At 35.6% G+C, this 11,283-nt stretch overlaps 1 protein-coding gene across 1 annotated transcript in view; it reads right to left on the bottom strand.

The window, feature by feature from the left end:
- LOC108747150 (histone-lysine N-methyltransferase 2C-like) overlaps nt 1-11,283 on the bottom strand; it is a 43,337-nt gene that overhangs the window by 3,334 nt on the left and 28,720 nt on the right. The window contains exons 28-33 of the mRNA XM_018484428.1: nt 11,052-11,239; nt 3,486-10,878; nt 1,852-2,292; nt 1,248-1,518; nt 914-1,140; nt 449-666 (exon numbers count right to left, since the gene is read on the bottom strand). Of these exons, the coding sequence (XP_018339930.1) occupies nt 449-666; nt 914-1,140; nt 1,248-1,518; nt 1,852-2,292; nt 3,486-10,878; nt 11,052-11,239 (8,738 nt within the window). The remainder of the gene's footprint in view (nt 1-448; nt 667-913; nt 1,141-1,247; nt 1,519-1,851; nt 2,293-3,485; nt 10,879-11,051; nt 11,240-11,283) is intronic.

Genomic DNA, 11,283 nt, shown 5'->3' with positions numbered 1-11,283 from the left:
CAAAATAATAGAATTATATATATATATATGTATGTAGGTATGTACACACACACACACACACACACGCGCGCGCGCGCGCGCGCGCACACACACAAAATATTGTGTGTGTGTAATAGTAGTAGTAGTAGTAGTAAATATAATATATATGTTCTTTTTTTCATATAAAAAATATTTTTCTAACTATCAAAAATTATTAATAAATATCATAAGTGCGTTAATAATAATATATTATTGGTATATTTAATATAATTATCTTACAAATCTTATATACTATAAGATAATTGTAAAAATAATATACTATAAGTTAATTGTAAAATAGCTATAATTCTTTTTCTATTTATAATTGATTTACAATTTAATTACGATATAATTCATTATACAATAAAATCTTTTAAATTAAAATATTTTTTCATTTATTTTTATAATGTAGAATATTTCTTGTATAGACCTTATCTTGAGTATTAGAAGGTGTTCGATGCATGAGCGCAAATTGCACATAGCAAGCCGCTGAACAGAAGCAAAGTTCATCGCCCGGTTCAGCTTCCTCTTTGCTCAAGAATGGTAGATCCGATACTTTTTTTCGAATTAAACTGTTAAGGATCACAACATCACAATGACGACAGAATTTTGCCGCACCATTTAGAATGCTTTGTATATCGATTGGAGCTGAAAGATCAATATATTTTTTTTAAATCTTGTTTTTATCTTATATATATATAATTAAAATTTCTGGATTTTATTGGATATTTTATTTATATATTTTAATCTGCCAATAACTACTTTTTTCATAAACTACTTTTTACAATTTTTCTTTTTCTTATATATTCTTATATAAATTTTATTCATAAATATTTTCCGAAATACTATACATATTATACATTACAAAATAAAATCATTCTATTAAATTACGTACTACCCTCTTTGCCGTCTTTCCCTTTTGTCCTGTACAGCCCTAATTTCTGACTAGGAGGAGTAGTGGTTCGTTCAACTATTTGATAACCAGCAGGTGGTGTTATGTTCAGAATATTAGCAAGATCTTTAAGTACACCCATTATATCATCGGCGGCCTGACTATTCAAAGTTAAGGTCACAGTGACATTTCCGCTTTCTCGTAAAGGAATCGGAGGGGACTTGCCAAGTCTAAAGAATTATATAGTATAATAATAAATATTCCATATATATATACATATAAATAATATATTAAGATATATTATGTACTGTGAATAAATAAAAATAAATATACATACTTGGGCATTCCAAAATTTTCCTTGTCTTGTTTAGCTGCATCTTTTAAGTAAGCAGGCTTTAGTCTGATTGGAATTGGTGAAACCAGAGGTATAACGGGTGACACACGTTTCAGCCATTCTGCTTCTTCATCCGATTCTTCCTCAATCAATCGCAGTCCAGGAAAACGGTGCATAAATTCTGGTATAACACATTCAGGTGAAGACGAACTCACAATGGTATCAGGAGAGTCCACATCGCGATTAGTTGTCATATTCTCTTTTTTATCATCAGCTACAAAAGAACATTTTTATGTAATGTTTTAGTTAAGAATTTAAGTACTTTATTATTTCTCCTATAAATGTATTAAGTTATATTTATATTATTTTTCGTACATTTTATATTATTTTATTATTTTTTTTACTATTTTATTATTATTTTTCTTCTGTTCTTCCATATTCTTATATTCTTATTATTTCTTCCCCTTCTTTTTCTTATTTCCCCTCTTCCACTTTTTTTCTTAATCTTATAAACTTTTTACAATTGAAATAATTAATAGTAAATTTGTTTATAATTTCATAATTATATCAATATTATAAAATATAAATATAATAAATAATTGCTCACTATCGTCCAACTTCAAAGGCGGAAATTCTTGATCATAAAATCCTCTCTGCGTAGTCGAGGGTTGTTGAGGTGGCAGAGGCTCTAATTCTCCAAATGGCTGTGTATTATAATGATCAGAAATTCCAGGTAAACTGGCTGATCCATAATTTCCAATCAAATCGCCAATTCTAGCGTTATAATCTTTCTGACTTCCAATCTTAACAAGATCTCCGCAACCGAAAATCGGGCACACCCCATAATTACGACTCAACTGAGGTTCCAGAACCGCCATCGGTTGAAGTTGTCGCAACTGGGTCATTAAATTATCCACAAATGTATCATAATCCTCATCGAGGCGCGAGACTTTACGGGAACGTTTTTTCTGAGGTGCAGTTATGGCATCCTTTCCCTGGCTTTGCTTTCTTTTCTGTTGGTATTGTCTCCTCTTCAACTTCTTAAGATCTAAAGCCAGACGCCATTGTTACAATTTGTTATTAATTTGATTTAAGGGGGTATATACGCCTAGAAACTTTAAAAAAAATCGATTGTGTTTTTTTCGCTTTCCTTGAAGGTTAAGGTCTCAAGAATACCTGGTTAAAGCCGCAAGTCGAAATTCGAAAAAATAACGAAGTTATAGCCTATACAGTGACGGGTATTCGGAATGCGCTGCGCGGTTGTCGAGTTGGCGCTGTGCGGTCGGGCGAAACTCAGGTCGGGTCTCGTTCCTAACAGGATTAGACCTGTTTTATTGTGTTGACAAAAGGCCAACAGAATTTGAAAGATTCAGGGATTATTGATGATCCCAATGATTTATATTATGGACCTGGCATCGATGATTCCATATAAGCTGAATAATTTTGCTAGGTAAGTTGAAAAATTTTAAAACGCATTTTTCTCGAAATCACTTTTTCAAAGTCGGTGGACACGATATCTCGAAAACTAATGAATCGATTGTAATGAAGTTTTTTTGTGCTTATTCTACACATAATTATCTAGTCTTTGACGTACGGATTTTTTTTTAGGTGGCTTCCTTTCTTTTTAATCGGCGAAATAAGATCGTATTTTTACCTAAAAATCGCTTTGTTATATTCAAATTGCCGCCATTTTGTCAAAAAGCCATATTTTCAAAATCGCATACGTCAAAGACTAAATTATAATACCAAGTTTAATATTCTTTTTGAATTTTTTGATTCTGATGATTACAGATGACACAGGCCTGTCTACCGCAGAACCACATTTTTTTGCTGCTCTTGGCGGATGTCTCATTTATTCAGCCATTCTATTGTATTTTCATGAATAAAAAAATTGAAATGTTCTCGAAAATGTACACAATCATTTGGGAAAAAAATTAATTGCATAACTCCTATAGATTTTCTTTAAAAAATTCCAGAAAATAGGCTTTTTTTCGACCGTCTAGGTGGGTATACCCCCTTAAAAATATATAAAATCTTAATATTAACATTTACAATCTTTGTAATATAATTTAATTTTATGTAAGAAATAAATAGGATATAACACGATATATGTAATAAAAGAAGTATATATTATACACATTTCTTTCTAATATAAAATAATAGAAGCATAGATATAAATAAACATAAAAAATAAAGAATAGTAGTTAAAACAAAATAATATGATACATAAATGTTACTTACCAGTTTTATCATCCATTGCGCCATCTATGAGTTCCTCTTTGGTAGTGAGAAATTCTTTGGTATCCGTCTGCAACTGACTGGCTGATGTTGTGGCAACAGTGGACAAAACATCCTCAAGACCAATTTCTTTCTTAATCTCGACTAAAGGCACTGTATTGGAACCTGATGGGGTAACGGACCCCATAACGGTTTGTGGTGGAACCGCGACGGTTCCATGACTATGAGGCACTTGTTGCTGAACAGATTGTTGTTGAACGGAAGTAGTCGAAGAAGAAGGAACTTGTTGTTGTGTCACTGTTGGCTTCTGCACGACTGGAGCTTGGTTTTGAGACTGTGTTTGGACTTGAATTTGTGATCCAGATACGTTATTAGAGTTACTGGTCACTAATTGGACGCTCTTCGAGGCTATTCCAGAGGTTGCCACTGGTTTATTTTGCAAAGCATGTTTAGAAACAGTAACGCGTTGTTGGGTTTGAAGTCCTTCTCCGCTCACGCCAGTACTCAGTTTGCTTTGACTTACAGAAACCTCTTGCAAATTCGTAGAAATATTCGGAGACGTTTTTGTTGTTGTTATTGTTGTTGAAGAAACTGGTTGAGTTGATATAGAATTTCCCGAAGAACTTGCTGAAGAAATAGGAACTGACTTTGTTGTTTGCTGCTTCAAGTTTTCAGTTTGTGCTCTTTGTGTCACAATCGGACTAGGTAATGGAAGAGGAGGTTTCGCAGATTCCTCTTTAGTTGGTGAACTTTGAATCTTTAAGGGTGTTACTGATAAAAAAGAAGTTTCCCTCGCAAGAACTTGTTTTATTACTGGCTTCGGTGTTGGGGTTTCGTTCAGTAACTGAGGAAGCAAAGAAGGTGGCGTAGGTAAGACTGGCCGAGCCAGTTGCGCTTCTAGTGAAGGAACTATTGGCAGACTGGGTCCTTGTGACGATCCTGAAGTCGTAGGACATGCCGTATTTTGCAGTAGTTGCTTTAACAATACATTTTGAGAATCCTCTAATCTTAAAGAATTAGAAGAACTTTTACTGGAATCTATTTCTTTTTTTTCTTGTATTTTAGACTCTTCAGGATCTTTTTTCACTGTTGTAGATGGATTTTCAAGATCGTTATTTTTCTCTACTGGTAGAAGACCAGAAGATTTAAATTGGTTTTGATTAGAGGTTAAAAGGGGACTTGGAGCTTGCGATAAAGTCGATTGAAGAATACTAGACGTACTTGAAACACCACTAGAAGTTGCCAAAGGTGGCACAATAGTTCTAATACATTGCATTGAGCTAGTTACGGCTGAATTAGTATTTACTAATACTCGAGAGGGTGTAGAACATCCTGAATTGGCTTGGAGGATTGCTTGAAGATTTTGCGAGCGTTGTATTGAAGTCGAAGGTAAAACAGAACTCAAAAGATTGACTGCAGATTGAGTTGGTATTGTGTTACTTCGACCATGACCAGCAATTGAAGATTTTAAGGAAGTCCCCGCCAGCATGGCATTCAACATGACATTTGAAGTGATGGAGATCGAAGTTGTAATGCTTTTAGAAGTACTTGCAGCCGAAGAAGTACTTGAAAGATTAGAAACTGTAGTAGTCTGAAAAGTTGTCGCTGAAGAAGTCATCCTGAGGATCTGCTCGCTATTATTAACTTTTGAACCTGTAGTAACTCCGCTACATTCCTTTAATTCTTTTTTCTCTTTTATAACCATTTCTGTATCTTTCAAAATATTGCTGATCAGATTAGGTTGAAAACGACCTTGATCTAATCTTGTCAAAGTCGAAACTCCACTCTGAACATTATTTGATGAATTCAATGTCGACAAGGGACTAGAGGTAGATAAAACATTTCCAGATTTCATTGAAGAAACCATGGTGACCACTCCGGTTTGATTCACTGTTGTTTGATTGCTTTGTAAAGATGATAGCAATGTTCTCAGTTGATGGGATACGTTAGCTACATTAGAAGTCAATTCTGTTGGCTTCGAAAGTGGTGATAAATGAGGAATTGTTGTTGTGCTTTTTTGCAATTGTGCCACGGTACTAACTATCAAAGTGGAAGCTTGACTCATTGCTGGAGAACTCTTTTTTACTTCAGCATTTTGAGATTTTACTTCATTTTTAGGTTCAGATGAAGAAATTTGATCATTTTCGAGATTTTCTTGCTCTAAATCCATTAAAGAGTCTTGAAGAATATTTAAGGGTAAAGTATCTAACGGAGTTGGCATTTGATAAATAATACTCGACTCACTACTATTTGCCATTTCCGGTTTTGATGAAATAATATTTTGTAACATATCTAAAATATCATCAGATGATTCCTCTATTAATGCCTTTTCTTCATTCAAACAATGTTGAAGAAATGGTTTGGAAGTTTCCGTACACTGTTCTTCCTGATGATTCTTTTTATTTGTGTTTTTGTCATTAGTCTCTTCAATGTTTTTTTGGATTTCTTCTGATTTATTTGTTACTTTTTGCATATCAGAATCTGAAGAAATTTGTTCTTTATCATTTTCTACCGGTTCAGTATCATTTTCCAAAATGTTAACGAGCGACAAATCATCGGTAACAGGTGACATTCTTTTCAGAGTCGTCGTTGGAATATCATTTTTATTTTCAACATTTTCTGCAGGATTATGAATAGCTTCTAACATACTCTCCAGTTCATCCGTAGTATTTAATGGATCAGTTTTCTTCTCTTCAATCGATTCAGAAAAAATATTTGACGATGTATTCAAAGAATTATTTTCATCTATAATTTTGTCCTGGATCTCTTTCTCTCCTTTCATTTCACTTTCTTGATTTTCTGTTAATTTTTCTTTACTCTTTAAGATAGTATCCTTTTTCGACAAATCTGGAATTGACATTTTCGGAGTCGAGAGCGTCACAGAAGTTGATTGTACACTTAATACTAATTTCGTGGGATTGTTCAGAGATTCTGTATTTGGCAAACTCGAAAAGGTTGTTAAAGGCTTCTCTGAGAATAATATTTTCGGTATTTCATTAGCAGAGATGATTTTCGGGTTCAATTTATCTTGCTGAGAATTGGATATTTTTTCCAGAGCAGTTTGACTAAGTTTCGCGGCAATTTTTGCATCTGCCACAATGCTCGCCATCGCTGACAATGTAATACCTTTCTGATTGGTAGAACAACTCGAGGAAACTTCTTTTAAATCAAAATGATCTACCATTTTAGTTTCTGTCACAATTGGTTGAATTGAAACCTGAGTCAGTTGAGAATTAGAACTAGTAGAAATTAAACTGGAAATTAAATTTGAAGAAATTGTAGTATTTATTAAAGAAACCATCGATTTTGAGACTGTTACGTTAATATTAGGTGGGTATATAGTTGAAGCTGGCGTTTTGGTATACGATTTATCTGAAAAGATAAAGTTTGTAGGACTCTTGTTTTGTTTTGAAGATTTGTTTTGATCATCTATCGAGCCTTCATTAAATGTATTTTCTTTAGAAACATCAGTTTGTATATTATTATCAGTTTTTTCAATTTCTTCATCGCAAGAACCCTTAGAAAGATTGTCTTCAGGCGATTTCGTTGTGGGATCGATGATAACCACTTCAGAATCACTTACTAAAGATACCATAAGTTCTTGATCAGGAGACTGATCTAAATAAGGACCTGGTGAAGGATCAACTCGAAGTTCTTCTTGATCTGGTGATTCAGGAGTATCAGTTACAGCGACTAGCTTTTTTCCGGACTGGAAGGCCCTCACTATATCGAGTCTAAGACCCTTTTTATTTCTTGAATGAGACGGGACTAAATCTTCGTCACTCAAAATAGGTTCTTCTGATTGTGATTCAGAATTATCAATCTCTAAAATCTGCACTAAGTCATGACCTTGACCAGCATCATTCACTAAAGCATGACAAAGAGAATCGTTACTATCAGCAGAAAGATCCACCACCATTCCAGGTTCGAATAAAACATATTCTTCCTGCATATCACCTTCTAAAGTTCCTGAAATAACATCAACTAGTTCTGAGTCACCGAACTGTTCAATCACGGTGATATCATCACTGTCTCGTTGAGCTGTGGAACTCAAAGTCACTTCGGTATTAACTATAGTTTTGTCATCATCATAATCTGTCGTATCTGGAAGTTGTTCCAATTTTTCTCCAGGACTTTCTAAAGTTAAAGATCCATTATCTAAAGTTGAAGAGGTCAATGAAGAGCCCTGACCAGTTGATTTTATGTCTAAAGTTGTGGGCGAAGCTTGTGGCGGCGTATGAGAATCGTCGTCAAAGTCATTATAGTCGACACAGACTAGTGAGCTGATTCTAGCGGTTTTTCGATTCATGGAAGCATTTGCTTTCTCTTCTGTAGATTGATCTCTTTTCGTTTGGGATGTTTCCGATCCTTTACCACCTTTACTACTATCAGCTTTGCTTGACCACATTGGCGATCCTCCTCTTAAACCCAATTTGAACCATCCAAATCGTCCAAAATTGGGGAATCGTATTGGTTTTATAGATTTATTACTATTTTCCTCATTTTTAGAAGAATTTTCTGATAAAAGAACTTGTTCTTGAGAAATTTGTTGATAAATCTGATCCCGATCATCTGATGAGCCGCCCTTTAATCCTAATTTAAAATATCCAGTGTTCGCAAAATCAAGAAAAGGAATAGGATTTAAGGGATTATTAGAGTTTCCTCCACCTCTAGAAAGATTATCTGATAAAGAAGTTTGTTCCTGAGAAACCTGTTGAGGAATTTGCTGAGAAACTTGTTGTTGATCACTTGCAGTTACAGTTAAATTAGTATTTTGTTGGACAAAATTATGAGGTGTATGAGGTGTCCTTGGAGTTCCAGGATTTTCCACACTTTGGGGTCTGTCTGGCATAGCGGGACTATTCCCAGTAGACTGTCTTCGCTGCATTTGCATAGGAGATCCAGCTACCATAGGACTTCTAGGCATCATAGGAGAGCTGGGTGGTTGAGTAGTTGTCGAAGAATGATGATGACTACCATGAAGCATTGGTGAAATCCTATTCATTGGACTAGGAGGTTGTGAAGTCGGATTTAATTGCTGTTGAAGCATCGGAGAACCCATCGTTGTCTGTTGCACCATAGGTGAATTTGGAGGTTGACCATAATTTTGAAGTTGCTGATGAAGCTGTGGACTGGGGGAATTTGATGGCTGAGACACCATCGGCGAGTTAGGCGGTTTCTGCTGCTGTTGTTGCATTTGCAAGAATTGTCTTTGCTGTTGTTGTTGGAGAATATGCTGTCGTTGCTGAGCCATTTGGAGTGATCTTGGACCAATAGAACTCTGCCCTTCTTGAGAAACACCTTCATGTTGTTGTTGATGAAGAATTTGTTGACGTTGCTGAGCCATTTGAAGTGATCTTTGAACAATAGAAGTCTGTCCTTCTTGAGAAATAACCTCATGTTGCTGTTGATGAAGAATCTGTTGTCGTTGAACCATTTGCAAAGGTCTTTGAGTAATAGCATTTTGTCCTTCTTGAGGAACAGATTGAGAAACACCTTCATGTTGCTGTAAAATTTGTGGTCGTTGTTGAGCTAATTGTAATGATCTTTGAGTAATAGCGCCATCTTGAGAAACATCTTCATGTTGATGCTGTTGATGAAGAATTTGCTGTTGACGCTGTTGAGCTATTTGTAAATTTCTTTGAGCAACAGTATTCTGCCCATCTTGAGAAAGGCTTTCATGTTGCTGATGTTGTTGAAGGATTTGACGCTGCTGTGCCAGCTGTATTGACCTTTGAACAACATTTTGTCCAATTTCTTGAGAAATATTCTGTGAAACACTTTCATGCTGCTGTCGTTGTTGCGCTATTTGCAAATGTCTTTGAACAGTAATATTTTGCCCATCTTGAGAAGTACCTTCCTGTTGCTGCTGTTGTTGTTGTTGAAGAATCTGCTGCCGTTGTTGAATCATTTGTAGCGTTCTAGGAATAGAATTTTGAGGAATTTGTTCTTCTTGAGAAATACTTTGAGAAACAACTTCATGTTGTTGTCGAAGAATTTGTTGTTGTTGCTGAAGAATTTGTTGTCGCTGCTGCACCATCTGTAAGTTTCTTTGAGCAGCAACGACATTATGACTTTCTTGAGGAATATCATTCTGTTGTTGCTGCTGCTGAAGAATTTGTTGTCGTTGCTGTTGTGAAACTACTTGCAACGATCTTTGATTAATAGAACTCTGTCCTTCCTGAGAAACATCTTCGGTTTGTTGTTGCTGAAGAATTTGTTGTTGTTGAAGAATTTGCTGTCGTTGCTGAGTTATTTGCAACGATCTTTGAGTAACGACATTTTGTTCCTGAGAAATGCCTTCTTGTTGCTGCTGCTGAATAATTTGTTGCCGGGTCGTTTGTAAATTTCTTTGAACAACATTCTGTCCTTCTTGAGAAATGATATCAGTCTGTTGCTGTTGAAGAATTTGTCTTTGTTGAACCATTTGTAAATTTCTTTGAGTGATAAGGTTCTGTCCATCCTGAGAAATATCATTCTGTTGTTGCTGTTGAAGAATTTGTTGTCGAGAAACACCTTCATGATGTTGTTGTTGTTGTTGGAAAACTTGCTGCCGCTGCAATGTCGCCCGAATAATAGTATTTTGACTTGGATCCTGAGAAACGCCTTCATGCTGAATAATCTGCTGCCTCTGTAACAGCTGATGCTGTTGTTGATTCAGTAACTGTTGCTGTCCTGACTGTGGATTGTAAACAATACCTCCTCTCCTCTGCGCCCCTTCTGGTGGTCTAACAAATCTCTGAGTTAAACTATGAACTCTCACACCCTGATCAGCTATCAATTGTTGATTTCGCGTCTCCGGCGTAAAAGCACCAGGAGAAGTTGCCAATCTTCCGCCAATAATGGCTCTATGTTGTGGTGAAGTCATTCGTGTAGTGTTGGGATTGCATAGACCCGGAGAAGGCATTGGCCCAGGACTGAAGGGACTTTCGTCACCTTGAGAATGAGGGGTGCCAATTCTTGGTGATTGTTGCTGAACATTATGCGGTGACATTGTACCTGGATTAGACGATTGAGGGTTGCCTGGACTATGTTGAAGCAGCGGTGTGCCTGGACTATGTTGAACAATTGATGGAGTTGCTGGTGAATGTTGAATCATGCTAGGACCAGGACTCTGAGAAACCAACGCAGCTGGAGAATGCATCGGAGAATGCTGAGAAGGTGACATCAATGGAGAACAAGGTTCGTTTGGTTGGGGTTGAGTTTGTCGTTGTTGTTGTTGTTTGTTATGATACTCTTGAATCAGTCCACTGTGTTGACGCTGTTGCTTACGAGAAGTTTCTAAATGTTTCTGAAGAATAGCTTGCTCAGAAGAAATCCGTTGTAGTTCAGTAGCATCGGTCTCTGTCAGTTCGTTACCAGATTTACGAAGCTGACGTTGCTTACTATTGAGAGACTGGAAGGAAATAAGATAGAGAAACATGAAAAGTATGAAAATGTAGGACAAACTAAAATTTAGGAATTAATATTAAGATTAAAATCTATTAATATATATTGTAAAGATATTTTAGTAAACAATATTATAATATTTAATTTTAATTAATATAATACTAATTTATTTTTATTTACCTTTCTTATTTTCCGAAGTTTTTGGACCTCTGCCTCATAATATTTTAATTGTTGCGTTAATATTTGATGCTGATTATTAAGCCATTGCTCATAATTCGCATGACTTTGCCGATCTTGCTCATTAGCTATATTTTCTGGTGGAGCCGGTGGTTGCGGTTTTTGAGGAATGTTAAACATAGCCACTCTTGCTAAAAATTAATGCAAAAATATAATCATATATAATAAATTAAAT

This window comes from Trachymyrmex septentrionalis, unplaced genomic scaffold, assembly GCF_001594115.1.
Source record: "Trachymyrmex septentrionalis isolate Tsep2-gDNA-1 unplaced genomic scaffold, Tsep1.0 scaffold196, whole genome shotgun sequence".
Lineage (NCBI taxonomy): Eukaryota > Metazoa > Arthropoda > Insecta > Hymenoptera > Formicidae > Trachymyrmex > Trachymyrmex septentrionalis.
The sequence above is the reverse complement of the archived record's forward strand: the minus strand, read 5'-3'. Positions and strand labels throughout refer to the sequence as shown.